Source organism: Myodes glareolus, chromosome 16 (assembly GCF_982192425.1).
Source record: "Myodes glareolus chromosome 16, mMyoGla1.1, whole genome shotgun sequence".
Classification (NCBI taxonomy): domain Eukaryota; kingdom Metazoa; phylum Chordata; class Mammalia; order Rodentia; family Cricetidae; genus Myodes; species Myodes glareolus.
In genome coordinates this window covers 55,281,163-55,300,756 of record NC_142041.1, presented here as the reverse complement: position 1 = coordinate 55,300,756, position 19,594 = coordinate 55,281,163, and the positions used below count along the sequence as shown (strand labels likewise).

The window sequence follows — 19,594 nt, the reverse complement described above, 5'->3', positions numbered from 1 at the left end:
CTACAAATTAAAATAATCCACTCTCTGTGTACCTGTGCATGCCTGTGTCTTATATGACAATCTCTAACATCTAGCAGCACCATCTGAAAGTGACGGCAGCAGGAAAGACACAGCGGGGAGAGGCTTGTTCTTTCACAACGTGAAATACTACTGTGGAAGCGCTGACATTCCGAGCTAGAATCTCAAGCTGTCATCTGTCCCTGGCTCAATATAGGAATCCATTAGAAACTAATCCATGCTATTAAATAAAGAAAGTTTATAAGCCAGGCAGTGGTAGCGCATGCCTTTAATCCCAGCACTTGGGAGGCAGAGGCCGGCGGATTTCTGTGAATTTGAGGTCAGCCTGGTCTACAAAAGTTACTTCCAGGGGAGGAACTAAAGCTACAGAGAAACCCTGTCTCAAAAAACAAAAACAAAAAACAAAAGAAAGTATATAGTCAAACAATAAGCTTCATTCTAGTATTTTCTTCAAACAATGATATAGTTTGAGTCTCAAATCCCTGAAATTACTTGTAAATCAACATGTGATGTAAAATTTTGGGGGATACCTACACTTTTAATCACAATGTTTAAGGAAATTCAATAAATATATATTCCAAATTCCAAAGGAGCCAAGGAAAGATAAAAGTGTGCTAGCATGCAACCGCCCAGATACATGCATGCATGTGCGCGCGCACACACACACACACATACACGCGCGCACACACACAAACACCATACACATGTATGATAGGAGAATCCCTAACTAAAGAACGGTCTTCTCTCAGCTATCCTAGCCTTACCCATTTACTCATTTATACTCCTCCTCTAAAGAACAAAATGAAACAGAAATAATATGTATTAATAGATTGGTAATACAAATTACATATTGCCTATAACTTTTCAAACATACATTGCTGGAACCAGGTCCAGTCATATTTGAATCTAGGCATGGAGATTCTGGAGATTGAGACAGGGGATTCTGAGTTCATGTTCAGCATGGGCTATTTCACTATTAATAGTCCTAAACAGTTAGGACTATTTCAAAAAAGTCTAAATATATACACAAATTTTGAAATTTCTACTTAAGGACAAACATACAGGACTGAGAAAAATTCAAGCATTATGGATGTTTTAAGTACAAACAAGGAGACGTGCAAGACTTTCACCCACTCTGTGGGTTCCAAGGATACAACTCAGGTCATCAGGCTTGGCACTAAGTGTCTTCACCTGCTGCGCCATCTTGCTGGCTGGAGTTTGTCTCTTTCCTTTCTCCAGTTAGGGTTGTCCTCTATAATTATAATACACATGCTGTGGTGTACACACACACACACAAATAAATGTTTTTAAAAATGTTGAGGGGCTGGAAAGACGGTTAACATCATCAGTTAACAGAATCAGCTGTTCTTTCAGGGACCTGGGTTAATTCCCAGCACTCACATGGAGGCTCACAAACTCCAGTCTGGAGTCTCTAACTCCAGTTCTGGGGGATCTGATACTTCTTCTGCTCTCCTTGGCATTAAGCACAGAGTGATGTACAGACATACATGCAGACAAAACACCAATACACACAAAACAAAACATAACAAAAATAAATTGAGCCAGGCTTTATGAGCCATACCTTTAATCCCAGTATTCAAGAGAGGCAAACAGGTAGATCTCTTGTGAGTTCAAGGCCAGCCAGTTACACAGTGAGGCCCTGTTCCAAAAAGTGGAAGGAAAAGAGGGAAGGAGAAAGGGAGGAAGGGAAGAAGGGAAGGGAAGGAAAACTGAAGCAAAGTGGATGGCAGTGAGGAGCAGTGAAGAGCCAGTAAGGCCTAGAGCAGCATAAAGCCTTGACTTTAAAAGCAGGGTCTGCCAACTGATTGTCTACAAAAAGTACAAATAATTATCTTTTACATTTCTATTTTCTCATCTAAAAAATGGACACTATTTCATGAGCCTGTGCATAGTCAATGAGTTAAGGGATTTCTAAGATTTTCTTCCATTTCTTTTATAAGTACCAAAGTACACTAAAAAGAGGAAGGATTGTGGACTCAGAACTGGGTTCTACCTCAGGAACTGAAAGAGGCAGCAAGGCTGTGAAGTTCAGTTTCTCATACGAACGAGAAATGGTCGGAATGCTCGGTCTATGCAAAAGCCATGGGAACTGAGTCCTGGCATACAAAACTAATCGTGGATGGCTGTTGACAGCATGGCTGATGTCTACAGTAAAACAGCTAAATCAGGCCTGGTGACAGGACCTGTAATCCCAATTACTCAGGCAGCTAAGGAAGCACAATTGCAAGTTCAAGGTCAGCCTGAGCAGCTTTGTGAGACAATATAACACTCTTTTTAAGGGACAGGGAGTTGCCGCTGCAATGACTCAACAATCAAAGGGGCGTGCCCAAGATTGGCAGCTTGAGTTTGATCCCTGAAACCCACAACTTGTTTGACCTCCAACATGTGCCATGGTATTTACCCACATACACACATCACACAAAGAGTTTGGCATGTGTCAGGCCCTAGGTCCAAGGTCCAATGCAGCAAATAAGCACACACACCACACGCTCATCTTCAGAGAGACACAGACAGTAAATACACTTGGTACCGACTGATGGGCTGAGTTCCATCCAAACCCACATAATGGAAGAACCAGCTCCTGAAGTACCTCCTGTGCTTATTTATACACATGTACATTGAATGCAAGTTTTAAATGTTTAAACAGTGAGGATGCAGATAAAACAGGTATAGTATGAGGACAGTTTGGGCTTCTTGACACTCTCAAGAATGAAATCGCATTTATTGGCATGCCAAGTCCTTGAGAAAATACACAATGCATGTTAATCACCTGATCCCCGCTTCACTGTACCTGTGTCTGTCCTTTCTTTATCCCCTTGGTGCACTATCCAGACAGACTGCCATCTAATCCATGGCTAACTATACCGGCAAGTATTCTTATTCAGAGATGAAAATCTCCAAATTTGATGCCAACCTGGCCTACACAATTAACTTCCAGTCTGGGCTACAAAATGAGAACTTGAATATCTTAAAAAATAAAATCATAACCTCTACAAAATAAATATTATCTTTTTTTCTTTAAAAAAAATCTATGGCATAGAACTATATAATAGGCTACATTTTCTCTCTAGCTACTGTTACATTTTAGGAAAACATGCTTTATCATTTACTTGTAATATTTAATATTAATCTAAAAACAAAGTTACAAATTGTGAGCCAAACAATCAGTGATTCTCTACAGATTTAATCCTTTTCTTCATTAACGAATGCATTGTTTTGCGGTCATGTAACTACAACAATGAGTTCTGAGCATAACCTGGACAGCTACTGCCTCACTGTGCCGCGGACAGACCCACTCCTGCGATTTAAGAGTAATCAAATCACAGACCACAAACAATACATTTAAATGTTGGTAAAATTTACATCATTTTCTCAGGAAAGCCTCAGAGCATGGAAACGTCTGGATGTTTAGTGGACTGTGAGCACTCACCGACTGCATGCTGACCCCAGCTCGCTGAACCACCATCCTCAGCAGGCTCTTAATCCAGCCCAGCATCTAGTGTCTGCGTCTTCCCAGCCTGTAGTTCAAGTGCTTCAGGTCTCCATAGCAGCACATGGTCCATACAGCACACTGAAATTTTCAATGCAAATACTGAGTACTAAGGAGAGACTTTTATTTAGAATTTCTACTGTTTACATGTCTCACAAAGTCAGTTTAAAATACAACACCTCAAAACCTAATGTGTAAATCAGAGAAAAATTCACTCATTCTCAGTGTTCCTACATGTTAGCACACACCTTTAATCCCAGTGCTCGAGGAGACCAGCCTGGTCAACAGTTTCAGAATAGCCAAGGCTACCTAGAGACCCTGTCTCCAAAACAAAAATTACAAAAAACCAATAGTAAAATAGGCCTGAGATGTCGCAAGCACATGTAACGGTGAGATCATGCTGCATGTCTCATGTAGGCCTGTATTTCCATATGGTGTGGCAGCCAGGCTCTAAAAAGATAGGCCCCACCTGAGGATGGTCACGCTGCAACCTAACAAAGGGTCAGGATGGTGTTGCTCCTTCTTTGTAATTTGGAGGATGCCTGATAGAAATGCTAATTCAAACCTACATGACAGTTAGCATACACAGCAGACAGGTAGTTGTGGGTGTGAATGAAAGCCATTCACCTGGTTACCTAGGAGACAGAATGTCTACAGTACCGTCCTGCCCACAAACAAACAGCATCCTACCACCTTTCTCTTTTAGAATAACTTAGTATAGATATGTACAAATCCAGATGTGGTGGTATACATACACCTCTAATTCCAATGCTCCTGAGGCACAGAAAGAAACGAAAGTTTCCTGCCAGCCTAGGCCAGACAGCAAGACCCTGTCTCAATATAAACAAGCACAAATTTTAGTTTCTCGTTTTTGGTTTCTGAAGGCATGGTTTCTCTGTGTAGCCCTGGCTGTCCCGAACTCACTCTGTAGACCAGGCTGGTCTTGAACTCAGGGACCCACGCCCAGCTAATTTGAGTCCTTTTAAGCACACTGATCCTGTAAAGTCCTTCAGACTGTCTCACGGAATCTTACAGTGTGCAGCTTCTCAGCCCAGCTTCTTTTGCCCAGTGATACTTAAGGTTCCTCCACATCTTTTCAGGCTTGAGAGGTGAGTTCGTCTGTGGTGATTATTTCCTTGTCTCTAAGTGCCATGGTCTATTATTCTGTCATCTACTCATCAATGGCTTCCAAGGGTTAATAAGTATGAGCAGAAAACTGTACTTTATCTACATACATCTTTTTGTGTTGAGACACCCTGGGGTGCCATCCCCAGATGCTGTGTGTCTTCTTCTCTCTTTTTTTTTTTCTTCTTTCAACATAAGGCCACTCCTTGGCCTGGAACTTGCCTGAGTAGAGTGTACTGGCTGGCTTGCAAGTCCCAGGGATCTGCCTATCTCCCCTTCCCAGCCATTCATTACCCTACTCAGTTTTTTCAGTTGGGTTCTGGGAATTAAATGCAGGTCCCTGCAATTACCAACTGAGCTACTTCCCCAGCCCTGGATTTTTTTTTTTTTTTTTTGCTTGCATTATTCTTTTTTTCAGATGGGTCTAATGTAATTCAAACCAGGTTTAATTCACTGCATAAACTAGAATGCCCTTGTATTTCTAATCCTCCTGTCTCTGCTTCCTGAGTTCTCTGTGTATGTGTTACCGCACACTGCCAGATTGCTTTATTTTAAATACTGTGTTGGTCTGGGTTCTCAAGAAATCAGAACCAATAGGATGTATACAGATATAGTCTTCCTAGCCCGTGTTCACTCTTTAATGGGATCCAGCTAGCCACTGGGATATTGCTCCTTCTACAGACTTCTCTGAGAGGTTTAAGCAAAGGCTGTAGCAAAGGAATGACTCCCCCCCCCCCCCAGTTTTTAAGATCTTTTTGTTTACCCTCTGTATGCAAGTATGCCTGTATGGCACCTGTGTGTGAGTGCTTGAGAAAGATGGAGGCACATTCCCTGGAGCTGGATATAGGCGGTTTTCTGAAGGGGTTCAGGAAATTGAAGGGGGAAATGGGCAAAATCTGTCGGCACCATGTTTGCCATGCTCGGGCCGGCCAGAGCCCTTCATTGTCTTTCTACATAGCCCAAGCTGGCCTGGAACTCACAATGTAGACCAGGCTGGCCTCCCAACTCATAGGGATCCACCTGTCTCAGCTTCCCAAGTGCTGGCATTGTAGGTGTGAATCACCACAGGCAGGTAAAATACAACCATTGCACGACAACGGAATTCTTCTGCTGTTTTAAAACATACTCTGCAGTGCTTTTAAAGGTTATTGATAGAACAGTCACAGAATACTATAAAACACTACGCATATATGGTTTGTTTTCACATCACTAGAACAGTGCTCTCTAAGCAGTATGATTTCATTTCTATAAAAACCCTCAACTTTTTACTTTTCTTATGCACAGAAAGACATTTATCAAACTACTGAAGCTGACCAGAGTAGACAGAAGCAATCTTCCTCCTTATACAGTCATTACTATGTAGGCAATGTTAAAATGTTGAGTGTCTCACTTCAAACTAGACTTTAGGTGGAGACAGGACTCGTAAGAATGTGGCCAGTCTGGTCTATTTGTGAGTTCCAGGCCAATCAGGATTACATAACAAGACACCAGCTCAAAAATAAACAAACACAAAAACACACCAAAATTTAGGATCTAGGTATGGTGGGTGAACTCCTGTAACACCTACCAGGGAGATGGAGTCAGGGTTATCTTCAGCTGTACAGTCAATCTGAAGTCAACTTGGATACACATTGACACACTCCAACACACATTCGCACACCCCAAATCTAGGGCTGAGCACTTTAACATGCACAAACCCAGGTTCAGTCCTCAGTATCAAAAAGAAACCTCAAGCCCAACTCCCAGTATCCAGAAGGCTGAGGCAGAAGGGTAACAAATTTAAGCCCAGGCTAGCCTTCACTCAAATAATCCAGTTTCGTTTTTTCACCTTATCACAGTTCTGCATGGAGCTGCATCCCTGGCCTACCCAGTGATCTCCCCCTAACCAGTCTTCACCCTCACACTCTTGGACCCAACACATCCAAGGATCACTTGACCACAGATTTGCCATTATTTTCAGTTATTTTTTCTCTGAAACTTTAAACTTTCATAAATCCTACTTTCAGCAATGGGGCTGCACAAAGTTTACTAAGCTTTTTTTATCTTACCACATTCCTGTCTTTCTAACTGCCCCTTCCTACACTCACCAGATTACCTCTTTCAAACTTATCCACACAGTTTCACTAGGCCCTCCAGGGATTTTTACCTCTAATTTTTTTGTTGTTGTTGTTCTGTTTTGATTGGTTTGGGCCTTTTTGAGACAAGGTATCTTGTAGCCCCGGTTGGCCTTATAGTCACTAATTGCCCTTCTCCTTCTACTTCCCAAGCAACAGAATTACAAGTGAGAGTCACTCAGTGGTTAGGAGTACTTGCTGCTCTTGCAGAGGATCTGAGCTCATGAGTTCAGTTCCCAGCACCCACAGGGCAGTTACTGACAACCATCTCTAACTCTAGTTCCACAGAGATCGGTCACCCTCTTCTGGCCTCTGTGGGTACTGCACTGCATGTGGTGCAAATACAGGCACGCACACATAAAACAAGAATTTAAAATGTGAGCCACCATGCCTGGCTCCACACAATGACTTTGTGATAGAAACCTAATCCCCAAAGCAGCAATAAAATTCTAGTACTCTAAGTGGCTGGACAGAAGTACCGCCTTGAGTTCAATGCCAAAACTGGCTATATTGAGTTTAAAGCCAGTAGAGGCTACATACAAGACCCAGCCTCAAACAAAACAACAAACAAAAACCTGATACTCAGACATCCAGATGGGATTAAGAGGTGATCAGACCATGATGATGGGTAGGCGGGGAGGGTGTGTTAGTTAATGTAGTTGGTTTCTGGCTAGAAGAACCAGTTCAACACCCTGTGTGCCTGCCATCTCCCCAACTTCCCTCTCACGCTGTTCACCGTTCCCATTGGATGGTGTGCCTTTCCAGAAACAGGTGCCACTTCCTAGTCTCCAAAACAGCCAATTGTTTTCACAACTATCTTTCTTGGATAGTCAGTAAAGACAGCAGAAAATGGACTATTACTTAAATCGACCTTCCTCCTCCATTTCTCAGCAGATAAAACAACAAAGTGATTAGTCATCTGAGTAAACCCTTCACAGTGCCCTGACACATACTTGTTTGCATCTGGGCTTCTGCTGCATCCTCAGTCTCTCTGTCCCACTCTCCAAGCAAATGCCCAGGTCCCCTCTACCCTGTCACTGCACGGGTCTCACAGCACCAGAAACGCCCTGCATGGCGTCCATGCATTCTCTCTTCACCCTTATTACTTCTATCACAATTTCCTAGTTTCTCCCATCTGCATTTAAAACGAAATCTAAACTGAACTTCTAAACTTCCTCCCCAAAGCTGCTGTCCATATGTTCTTCACCTGAGAAAAATCGCATCTATATTGTTATTCCGTTTTGCTTTCATCTTCTGTAATCAATCGTCTTCACCAGATATCATCTCATTGTCTTTACTATTATGAGAAACTTAATTGTATTATTTATTTATTTTGTTTATTAAACTAAATTGTCAATAATTGGACAGTTGCTCCTTCCTTTCCATCCACTGCTATCCTAACTTCTTACGATTTGCTCAGTTCTTTGTTGTCCTCTATGTTCTTCATTGCCTTCACTTTGAAAAGCGTCATAAAGGTAACTCCAGAAATCCAATATACTCTCAGCTCTCAACCTGCAGTCAATATTCCACCTCCCTCCTGTCTCCAATACTAATTTAGGTCTTACTAATTCTCTGTTTCAGTTTTGCTATGCCTCCTCTACGTCACTTTTGATCAACCAGAATCAAGACCCTCCTGCGCATATATTTCTCTGTATATTAGCACATTAAAACAATATGGCCAAATTGCTTTTCCCATTCACTGGACTTAATCAGTTTGGAAAGACACTTTATCTCAGCTTTTAGGGCTAAAAGTATAAAAGTTGCTCAACTGTTAGTGGTATCAAGCCAGATGTGGTAGTGATCCTCTAACCCCAATATAAAGAAGGCTGAGGCAGGGGGATCAAGAGTTCAAGGAAATGGCAACAAGATGGCTTAGAGGCAGAGGTGCCTGTTGCCATGCCTAAAGACCCATGTTGGATTCCCAGGACCCACACAGCCAAAGGAGAACACTGACTCCTGCAAGTTGTCTCTGACCTCCACTATGTGACACACACCCATCCACAAGTATGCACACACAAAAAATAAATTAAAATAGAATAAAAAATTAAGAAAAAGAAGAAGGAGTTCAAGACCAGCTTCAACTAGATATGCAGAGCTAGCCTCAAAAATGTATATATGTATACACACAGAGAGAAACTTTGCTTCTATGATTTAGGTAATATCCAAACAAACTCTCCTCTCAATTAGGACAAGTAGCTGCAAAAAAGAAAACTGAAAAAAAAGAAAATCCTGTTCCTGAACCCATTAGAGATCTATCAAGACAGGAGAGTACAGCCACATGAAGAGCTGGTTCTTTAGCCAGGCATGGAGGCAGTCTTCATCCCTGTACTTTGGAGATGTAGGCAGAAAAGACCATGAGTTTTTGGCCATCTGGGCTATGTGTAAGGACCTTTATAAAAACAAAAGCAACATATAAATGAGAAAGTAGATTCTCTGAGAGCCTCATAAGTGTAAGAATTTAGTGCCCTAATGAAATTCCTCAAGGAATCGGAAGAAATACATTAGGGCTAACAGGAATGGAATAATAATAATCATAATAAAAAGTCCATCAGCACTGGTGCTACCAGGAATGGAATAATAATAATAAAAAAGTCCGTCAGCACATACCCCACAAACAACTAGAGATTACAGAAGAAAATACTAGACGTCATGGCAGCTACCTCTGCATCCTATGGGTAATTACTAGTTGGAAGAATCATCAAGGTGTATTCTGATATGCAGACAACTTTCTTTTCTTAATTTGAGTGACTATTACACAAATGTTTTGTGATTGTTATATATTAATGTCTGTGTTATACTTCATGCGATGGCTAATTTCCATTGCCAACCTCACTGTGCTATCACTGAGGAGCACCTTTGGGTGTGTCTGTAGAAGATGTTTCCAGAAAGGATTAACCGAGGCAGTAAGGCCTGCTTGAACATTAATACCACTTTCCCAACGCTGGAGTCCTAGACCAAATAATGCTAGGAGCAGCATGACTTGTCCTGTCGTCCGACCTTCTGGGATGCCAGGCTCCCAGAGCTGTAGGAAGACTCTGCTACCATGTTTGCCCCAGCAGAAAAGAAGGTACCCTCCTTCTTAGCAAGCATTCACAGTCACAGCAATGAGAAAAGTAGCTAATATTGTTCATATCAAAAGTTTTTAAACAGATCTAATTTGGAAACACTTAAAACCTGTTACAATCAGCCAGGTGGTGGGGGCAAATGCCTTTAATACCAACACTTGGCGAGCAAAGGCAGGTAGAACTCTGAGTTTGAGGCCAGCCTAGTCTACAGAAATTCCAGAACAGCCAGGATAGTTACTCAGAGAAACCCTGTCTAAAAACAAAAAACAAACAAAAAAAACCCCACAAAAACAAACAAAAAAGCTTGTTACAATTACAATAGCTTTTACTAATTAATAGGAATTCTAGCTAGTAAAATACTAGAATTTAGAAAAAACTATATGCTGGCTCTTAGACAAAACCAGATTCAATCTGGTATCCTAAAGAGGATACTTTAATTTCTCTCTACCTAGTAATAGCAATTCATTGTGTGTGTGTTCAAGTATACGTATGTGTGAAGGCCAGAAAACAACTCTGGGAATTGTATTCCAAGAGCCATCCAGCTTGCTTTTTTGTCTCATAGCACTGGTACATGTATACACATATGTGTGTGTGTGTGTGTGTGTGTGTGTGTGTGTGTGTGTGTGTGTGTGTGTGTGTATAAATAAATTTAAGTGTGCATGTGAGACGGCTAATCTTGTCAACCTAACACATCTGTAATGGAGCAGAACCTAAGCATCTGTAATGGACTAGAACCTGTGTGGGATTTTCTTGGTTGGATCATTTGTGGTGGGAAAACTCATTCAAACTCTGGGCCACACCTTCTGGTTGCAGGCCACGTAAGGTACAGAAGGAAACTTTGCTTTTTTGCCTCCTATCACTTACTCTCACTGGTAAGTTCATCTGTCCTGTTGCTGAGACATTCCTTCCCTGGTTTTAGAACCCACTTCTTTGGGATTCCAATGTGGACCAAAGACAGGTACCTCTCTATGACTCCAGCACCAGACCGGGGCTACTGGGACATCCAGTCTTGTGGACTGAACAATTCAGGCCTTGACCTTCCTGCTGGGAGACAGTCATTGCTGGACTACGGGGACCACAGCCACTCCAATAAACCCTGTATGTATGTACTAATGTATGTACTAGCAGGTCTGTTCCTCTAGAGAACCCTGACTAATACATCTGTTCCTAAACATATAAATACAATCTGCTTCGATCTGTATGTTACTTGTATGTATACAATTTTAGGGCTGACCACTTAAGACTGGACGGACACCCAGTTGGTGTGCTCTTCCCTGACTGGAAGTGACCAGAAAGCCTCCTTCCTGAGGACCAGCTTCCATGGTACCAAGAGGCACCATGAGAGTTTCCTAAGGAGAAAAACAACCAACAGGCCTACCCACTCAGGATGCCTACAAACCACAACAACATGCAGCACAGCCTAAGGGTACAATAGTGATTACCTCGCCAGTCACCAGCTCACTCACTGGAGGCCCACTCCATAGGAGGGAAATCAAGGATGGTACTGGAAACCAAGCCTACTACCCTGCGCTAGTGAAGTCACAGATCTGAAAGAACCTACAACCACCACTTTAATTAACCCAGGATAATCCTACATAATCCTATAGTATAATACATTCTAAATTATTTATCCTAATGCCCATAGAAAAGTAGAGTTCTCATCCCTCACCAGCTTGGTTTTCTGAGGCAGGGTCTCCCACAGGCCTGGAATAACCAACTAGCTACGCTGGAGGGCCTATGAGCCACCAGAATCCTCCTGTCTGTCTCCCAAGAGCTGAGATTGTAAGGGCATGCCACAATTTGGGAGGCAGAGGCAGGCAGATCTCTGTGAATTTGAGGCCAGCCTGGTCTACAGAGGGAGTTCCTGCAATCCCAGCATTTGGAAAGCAGGATCATCCATGAATTCAAGGCTCGATTTACCTACATAGTGAGGTTCAAGTCAACCAGAGCTACAAAGAAAGATCCTGACTAAAAAAAGAACAAATTAGGTTTAAAAATCCCAGTTATGCTGGGTGGTGCTGGTGCACGCCTTTAATCCCAACACTCAGGAAGCAGAGGCAGGAGGATCTCTGTGAGTTCAAGATCAGCCTGGTCTACAAGACCTAGTTCCAGGACAGGCCAGAGCTGTTACACAGAGAAACCCTGTCTCGAAAAACAAAACAAAACAATCCCAGTTATATTGAAATTTATTTACAATGTATTAAAATGTATTTCCAAGTTTGGCTTAATTTTCTTACTTTTATATTTTAACAGCTAGCTTACGCTACTCAAATGCAGTTCCTAAGCTGCTGTTAAATGATTTCAATAATAATTTGAAATATTTGTCCATTTACTTGGTGACAGTGGCTTTGAGTGCGACAGCTGAAATGGAAGTGTCATAAATGAAGGACCTACTTGCAAGGCGGCATATTCTGGTTCCTAAACAGTACGGCCGCACTCCCTGCTGACTGACTTTAGACTGTTTTACTAGTCACTCTGCTTTCCAGGGTGGGTTAATGTCAGTGACAGCTTAGTGGGCAAAGGAGCCTGCTGCCAAGCATATGACCCGAGTTTGACCCCTGAGACTAAGTGATCGGAGAGAACCAATTACCATATGTTGTCTACTGACCACACCCCCACCCCCAAGAGCAATAAAAAAAAATAATAATTATTTTGAAAAGAAGGCAAGAAAAATCAATTTACAATTACATACAACGAAGTTTGACTATTTCTGTAAAGTGCTTAAAAGCAGCTGGGCAGTGGTGGTGCACACGAGTTTCTCCTGGCTCGCCAAAGCTGAGGCCCAGTGAGTTCAAGGCCAGCCTGGTCCACAGAGGAAGTTCCAGGACAGCCAAAGCTGCACAGAGAAATCCTTTTTCGGAATATCAAAAACAAACTAAGAAGCAAAAAAAAAAAAAAAAAAAAAATCAACCACACCTTATGGCTCTTGCCTATAATCCCTGCATCTTTAAAAAAATAAAGCAGTAGGAGCTTGAGGTGTCTGTGCAACATACAGGTGGCTAGCCTAGAATACACAATGAAACCTTTATCAAAAAAGAAAAAAGAAAAAAAATGGTGCTAGGAATGAGGAATGGTGGTATGCATCTATAACCCTAGCCCTAGAGAAACAGGCAAAGAGTCCCCACAAGTTCAATACCATCCTGGTCTATATACCAACTTGCTGGCCTGCCAGGGCTCTATAGTGAGACCTTGTCTCAAATCGAGATTGGGAGGGAGGGGGCGGTGGCCAGGACTATGGAACTAGATAGTAAATCTTTTAAGTATGTTACAACCTCCGTGACTACATCACTGTAATGTAAAAGCAGTCACATACACTATGAAAATAAATGTGACTGGATTCCAATAAAAGGTTATTTATGGAGCTGGGCGTAGTGGCTGAGGCAGGAGGGTGACCTAGAGTTGTAGTAGGCAGCTCTGCCTGCCTAATCTACACAGTCCATTCCACTCCATTATGGAGTAAAAGAAACACAACCCTGTGTCAAAAAAAAAAAAAATACCCCTTAATATTTTTTTTTTCTTCTGGGAGTGGTGAAGCAAGCCTTAAACGTTGCACTTGGGAGGTAGAGAGAGGAGGATCAGAACTTCTAGGCCATCTTCAGATACACAGCTAGGTGAAGGCCAGAATGGGTTACATCAGAAAAGTCACAAAACAAGCCATCAGGGGAAAAGTTGGGTTTAGTGTGCCTGCGGCTGTCTACTACGCAAACTGCGCACGCCTAGGAAGAAAGTTCAGGGCGGCGAGCGTCGCTGTCAGGAACCTGGCTGGGGCCAGGTGAAGCAGGTTGAATGTCCTGGGCCGCCGCGCTCCGCCTCCCCAGCCGGGATCCAGCCAGGGCGCAGCCCTGCGGAGATCCCCGCCTGGCGGCCGGCGCGGGCAGCCGCCCCGACGGCGGGGGATGGGAGCCAGGCCGGCGGCCCGCGGAGCTCAGCAAGCCGGGCGCGAGTGAATCGGCGGGCTGCCCTGTTCCGGGCTCCCTCCCGCTCGCCGTCTTCCCGCGCCGCGCTCCGGTCTCCTCCCTGACTCACACACGGCCTCCCGTCGCTGCCCGGCTCGGGGTGGCAGCCATTCCCCCGTCGCCAACCGCTTTTCCGAGTCCCGGCCCCCCACTCACCTCCGCTGCGCCGCAGCCCGCACCTTCCCCAGCTGCTCGGCCTTCCAGATTGGCCGTCCCGGGACCTTATGCCAATCAGCCAATCCCCGCCCCTGGCCGGGCCCAGGCTGACCAGTGAGAGGCTCGTTGCGGCCTGGGGGCGGGCTCAGGAGCGGCGGGCCGAAGGCGTGTCTGCCCCCACTTCAACCGCGCCGGCTACCTTTCCGGACCTCTGTGCGCACGCGCGGAGCACAGTAAGGGGCGTGTGCTTTTGCGTGGCTGGTGCTTTGTGTCTTCAGTGCTTCAGCCCGGGTTACTTTTGTTGGTAAACTTCGCCCGTGAAGGGCGTCGGAAGACCCACATTCCGAGTGTAGTCGCAAGTGTGGGCCCGCCGAAAGGAGATGGGTCTTCGACCTAATTTAGCCTGGGTCGAGCCCTTCTCATCCCACGCTCTGTGGGGACCTGTGATCGCCTGTCCGATCCTTATGTCGGGTCTTACATCCCGGATGTCCGTTCTAGAGAAGTGGGAATGCCGTGCTGCTCAGGGAATGAAGAGTTTCCTTTCCTCTCCTCAAAGTCAGCCTAATTGGTACACTTTTGTCTGCTTGGTTGGCTTGGTTTCTTTCGAAACAGGCTTTCTCTGTCTGGTCTGTCCCAGCACGCGCTCTGTAGACCGGTCTTGTCCTTGAACTCATGGAGTTCTGCCTGTCTCTGGGATTAAAGGCGTGGGTCTCCACGGCCAGGGTGTTTGTGCACGTGCTTTTTAATGAATGACTATTCTGAGACCCTCTAGATTTCGAATAACCTTGCCTCGAAAATACGACCTATCCGTGCCTAATTAGCCATAAGCATGGTAATGTGTGTGGGCGCGATAAGACGTGAATATGGAGGGGAAACCTATCGGTATTTCAAAAGGTTGTTGCTAGTTGGGTGTGGTGACTCGTGCCTGTAATCCTAGCAGTTTGGAGGTGGAGGCCTGAGGATCTGGAAAGCCAGCCTATGCCACTGGAAAGAAACCCTAAGTCCAAACAAAAAAGGGGGGAAAGGTAGGGGTGGGCAGCGGCTGTTGTCACTTAGCCTTTTCTCCTACCCTCTCTTTGGCAGATGATTCCGAAGTAGCTGGGCGAGCCCTGGAGCGCTGGTGTTCTTGCCCTGGATGGCCTAAATTCCTCCTGGCTAGGGCTTTGTATTTCAACAAGAGCTCCTTTTCAATAAAGGCTTTGGGAGCCCACTCTGACAGTACAAACTTTTTGTTCTTTTGTGTTGTTTTTTAAAATGTTGAACCACACCCTGAGTGAGCCTGCTGTATAGGGAGATAAAGACAGCATCACCATATGTGATCAAATGTTATAAAGTAAGACCATGACTTTCACACCTTGCTTTATCCTCAAGTGCCCTGGAAGGGCCCTGGGCTATTTGAAGGTATGGATGAAGGCGAAAGAACTCAAACCTGAGCAATTTCATCACAAGTTATTGTTTCTCCCGATAATGGAATCGTTTCCCAAAAAAAAAAAAAAAAATGACCTAGCTGGGCCATCTCATTCAGTCCTGTGACACAAAGGGCCTATTAACATTACTTGGGCCTGCTGTCAAACTATCCTGTGGTGAAGAAGGCACGAGAGGGTTTGGAATGTGTGGAACCAGGAACTGATCTAGGAGAAAGTCCTGCAGTCTTTACGCTTTTGAACTTTTAAACTTTGCTTTTTGAAAGAAATAAAGATATTTTATAATAACTTTAGTTTTACAGAGTGGTGGCAAAGGGTAGAGAAAATCCTGGTGTTCTCTTCACCCAGTGCCCCCTAATCTTACATTTCTGTAATTTCTGTGACACATTTTCAGAGTTAGAACCCAACACTCGTACATTATTATTGACCTGGCTGGTTGTCAGAGCTGAGTTATGAGAAAGGAAGGAGCCTCAATTGGGAAAATGCCTCCATAGGATCCAACTGTAAAGCATTTTCTCAATTAGTGATTGATGGGGAAAGGCCCAACCCATTGTGAATGAGGCCATCCCTGGGCTGGTGGTCCTGGGTTCTATCAGAAAGCAGACTGAGCAAGTCATGAGAAGCAAGCCAGTAAGTAGCACCCCTCCGTGGCCTCTGCGTCAGCTCCTGCCTCCAGGTCCCTGCCTTGTTTAAGTTCCTGTCCTGACTTCCTTTGGTACTGAACAGCAATGTGGAAGTGTAAGCCGAATAAATCCTTTCTTCCCCAACTTGCTTTTTTAGTCATGGTGTTTCATTGAAGTAATAGAAACTAAGATAATTACTGACAAAAACTCCAGACTTTTTATTTTATTTTATTTTATTTGTTTTAGACTTATTTATTTCGCATGCATTGGTGTTTTGCCTGCATGTATGTTTGTATAAGGATGCCAGATCCTCTGGAACTGGAATTTCAGTCAGATGTGAACTGCAATATGGATGCTGGGGATTGAACCCAGGTCATCTGGAAGAGCAGCTGGTGCTCTTAACTGCTGAACCATCTCTCCAGCCCTATTCAGATTTATCAATGCAAAGACTGCGTGCTTAATCATAAAACTACCTTCGTCCCTCTGGTAGTTTCCCAGTCTTACTTTTCATGGCTTACAGTTTTGAGACATTTGATCAGGTATTGTAAAATATTCCTTAATTTGAATTTTGAATTTTTATATAATTAGAGTGTGATTACAGGATTTGAGGGAAGTACTACATATAAAACCTGACTCACATAATACCAAAGGGAACATGCTATCAGCATGACTTTATTTTATTTTATTTATTTGTTTGTTTCCTTTTTTTTGAGATAGGGTTTCTCTTAGCTTTGGAGCCTGTCCTATAACTCGCTCTTGTAGACCAAGCTGGCCTCGAACTCACAGAGATTCACCTGCCTCTGCCTCCCAAGTGCTGGGATTAAAAGCGTGTGCCACCACCGCCCAGCTAAGCATGGCATATTACTAGTGATGCTTTGACCATCTGAAAATGGTATATAGTGTTTGCTAGTTTCTCCACTGTATGGTTGCACTTTTTTGCCCCATTTCTTGTGTGTGTGTGTGTGTGTGTGTGTGTGTGTGTGCGCGCGTGCATGCGCGCGCGCGTGTGTGTGTGTGTGTGTGTGTGTGTGTATGAGAGAGAGAAAAAAAGAATTGGTGTAGAAGGTCCTTCTGTATTTGTATTGCTTTCATTGGTTGAATAAAGAAAACTGCCTTGGCCTTTTGATAGGGCAGACTTAGACAGGTGGAATAGACAGAACAGAATGCCAGGAAGAAGGGCAGTATGGCAGACGCCATGAATCTCCAGCCTGAGATGAACATAGGTTAGAATCTTGCCGGTAAGCCACAGTCACGTGGTGATACACAGATTTAAAAGAAATGGGTTAATCAAGATGTGAGAGTTAGCCAAGAAGAGTCTAGAGCTAATGGGCCAGGCAGTAATTTAATTAATACAATTTCTGTGTGATTATTTCAGGTATAAGCTAACCAGGCGGGACAGAACAAAGGGGCCCCACACTCCTACAACAAGACTAGTCCTAAGTACTGCCCACACTTAAGAGAACTATAGGATCTCATATCTTGAAGGGGCCCTTGAGTGCATTACTACATTATCTGCATTTCCAGTATAAGAGACATTTGCCTCCTTTCCTCGTTTTCAGTGATCAGTATAGACCTACATTTGTGTATGTTGTCTTAAATTTATCTTCTGATTTTTATTTCTTTGCACAAGCACTCATGAAGCCTGTTAAGGTGGCGTGTGTGGCCATTTTGCTTTTTGGCTATGTCCTTTCTTCTAGAACTACAAGATGCTGCAGGCTCATTTTGTGTATTCCTTGCCCCAAGCACTACAATTAACCCCTTTCTCCAAGGAGCCCTAGAATGTTTAAAATTAAAGACTTAAGTACCAAGAATCCTGGTCACTGCCAAATATCTTTGAATTTAGATGAGCTGATTAATTTCACTGTGTTTTGTTTTTTAAAGTTATTTGATGGGTTAGGGATATGGTTCAGTGATTAAGAGCTCTGACTGCCCTTCCAAAGGTCCTGAGTTCAATTCCCAGCAACCACATGATGGCTCACAATCATCCGTAATGGAATCTGATGCCCTCTTCTGGTATGTAGGTGTATATGCAAATAGAACTCTCCTATACATAAAACACGTAAAGATTTAAAAAGAATTGCTAGTATTTGTGTATATCTGTATGAGGAGGTGGTCTGTGCATGTGTGTAGAAGCCAGGAAGGGACATGAGGTGTCCTCTAATTCTGTTCACCTATTCTTTTGAAGCAAAATCTCTCCTTGAATCTGGGTCATGCATTTTCTTATCTAGGTTACCTCAAAGCTGGTGTTACATGTGGTGGGTCCTGGGGTCTTAATTCTTCTCATGATTGCATAGCAAGTGCTCTTACCTCCTGAACCATCTCTCCAACCTCTTATCATGTTTAATAACTCTTGGTTTACAGCCCTATGATAGCTACCTTCTGAAGTGACCCGCACTAAGCTCCACCTCCTGATAGAACTCCTCTCGGAACGTGGGCTGGAGTTAGTGACTTAGTTCTTATGAACAGAAAATGTCAAATATTAAAGGGCAAGTCATTTGGGAATATTAGAAGAAAATGGACTTTGTTTTTTGTTTGTTTGTTGTATAGTTGATCCTGGAGGTTTGTTTTGTTTTGTTTTCCTAAACGAATGGTTCAGCTTTTTTGGAAGAGTCCTGAATAACTGAAGTTCATCTGCTGTTTGGATAAAGAGCAGGACATGAGCTGTTGCCTTGTCAAGCTCATTTGATGTATAAAGGACAGGGAAATGATTCAGTAGGTAAAGCCTGTTGCCACCAAGAGTAATAGCCTGCATCTGATCCTGGTACCCATAAAACAAAGGGAGAAAAGCATTTCTGTGTCACTCACGCACGCGCGCGCGCACACACACACACACACACACACACACACACACACCTCCCATGCACAAAATAAACATAGGAAAGAAATATTTTCATTTGTCTTTGTGTGACTCCCATCCCATAAGGCCAGCTTGAAGAATCGTTGAGGAATGAGTGCTTAAAATCTGCCAAATTCTAAAGCCAATTTCAGGCTTATCACAAAGACCCAAAAATGTCACCATGAAGGACAAAAACAAACTCCTGTACTTGTTTGTGGTCCACTGTTTCATAAAGCAGGGGACAGACTAGTGACCACATTAACCTGTCTCCCATGCCAGGCTGAGTGACAGCCCCATTTGGTGATATGGATTAATTTATCTGCATGTGGCCTCTTCTAGCAATCAAGGTTCATTTCTTCTTGTTTTACTTTTACCCTTAGCCCCAGCTGCCTCGTGGTAGGAAATAAAATCCACTGAGATGAGTCTCACAGGGTTCTTGGTTAGAATCAGGCAAAACTTTCAGGGTCAGTTTTAATCCAAATATGGCAAAATGTCACATACACAAAAGAAAAAAAATAGGACTACTGGAGTATCTGTCAATGATGGGCAGAGGCAATAGCTCCGTGCTGGTGCCTGCAGCAGCTCAAGATGTTCTGGGGTTCATGACTGATGCAGAAAAGAGTTACAAGACTAGTCAGCTTGAGAGTTGGAGATTTTATTAAAGGTGTTTTAGGGCTGGGGATATGATCCTGTAGGTGAAGCACTTACTCTGCAACCTGAAGACCTGAGTTTGGACCTGCAGGACCCACATAAAGCCAGGTATACT

General features: G+C 43.5%; 1 protein-coding gene and 1 long non-coding RNA gene across 3 annotated transcripts in view; one reads left to right on the top strand and one right to left on the bottom strand.

The window, feature by feature from the left end:
• Positions 1-14,097, bottom strand: part of Mtfr1 (mitochondrial fission regulator 1) — a 30,550-nt gene extending 16,453 nt beyond the window's left edge. Inside the window, exons 1-2 of one of the 2 annotated variants that reach the window (XM_048420555.3) lie at positions 13,946-14,097; positions 3,470-3,610 (exon numbers count right to left, since the gene is read on the bottom strand). In XM_048420555.3, the coding sequence (XP_048276512.1) occupies positions 3,470-3,535 (66 nt within the window). In that variant the 5' untranslated portion in view covers positions 3,536-3,610; positions 13,946-14,097. Of the gene's footprint in view, positions 1-3,469; positions 3,611-13,859; positions 13,880-13,945 lie in introns of those variants that run through there. The other variant, XM_048420556.3, reaches the window with a different exon arrangement.
• A 96-nt stretch (positions 14,098-14,193) lies between these two features.
• On the top strand, positions 14,194-15,170 carry LOC125391224 (uncharacterized). Its single transcript, XR_007229021.3, has 2 exons — positions 14,194-14,513; positions 15,029-15,170. It is a non-coding gene; the product is annotated as an uncharacterized LOC125391224 (long non-coding RNA).
• Positions 15,171-19,594: the final 4,424 nt, after the last annotated feature.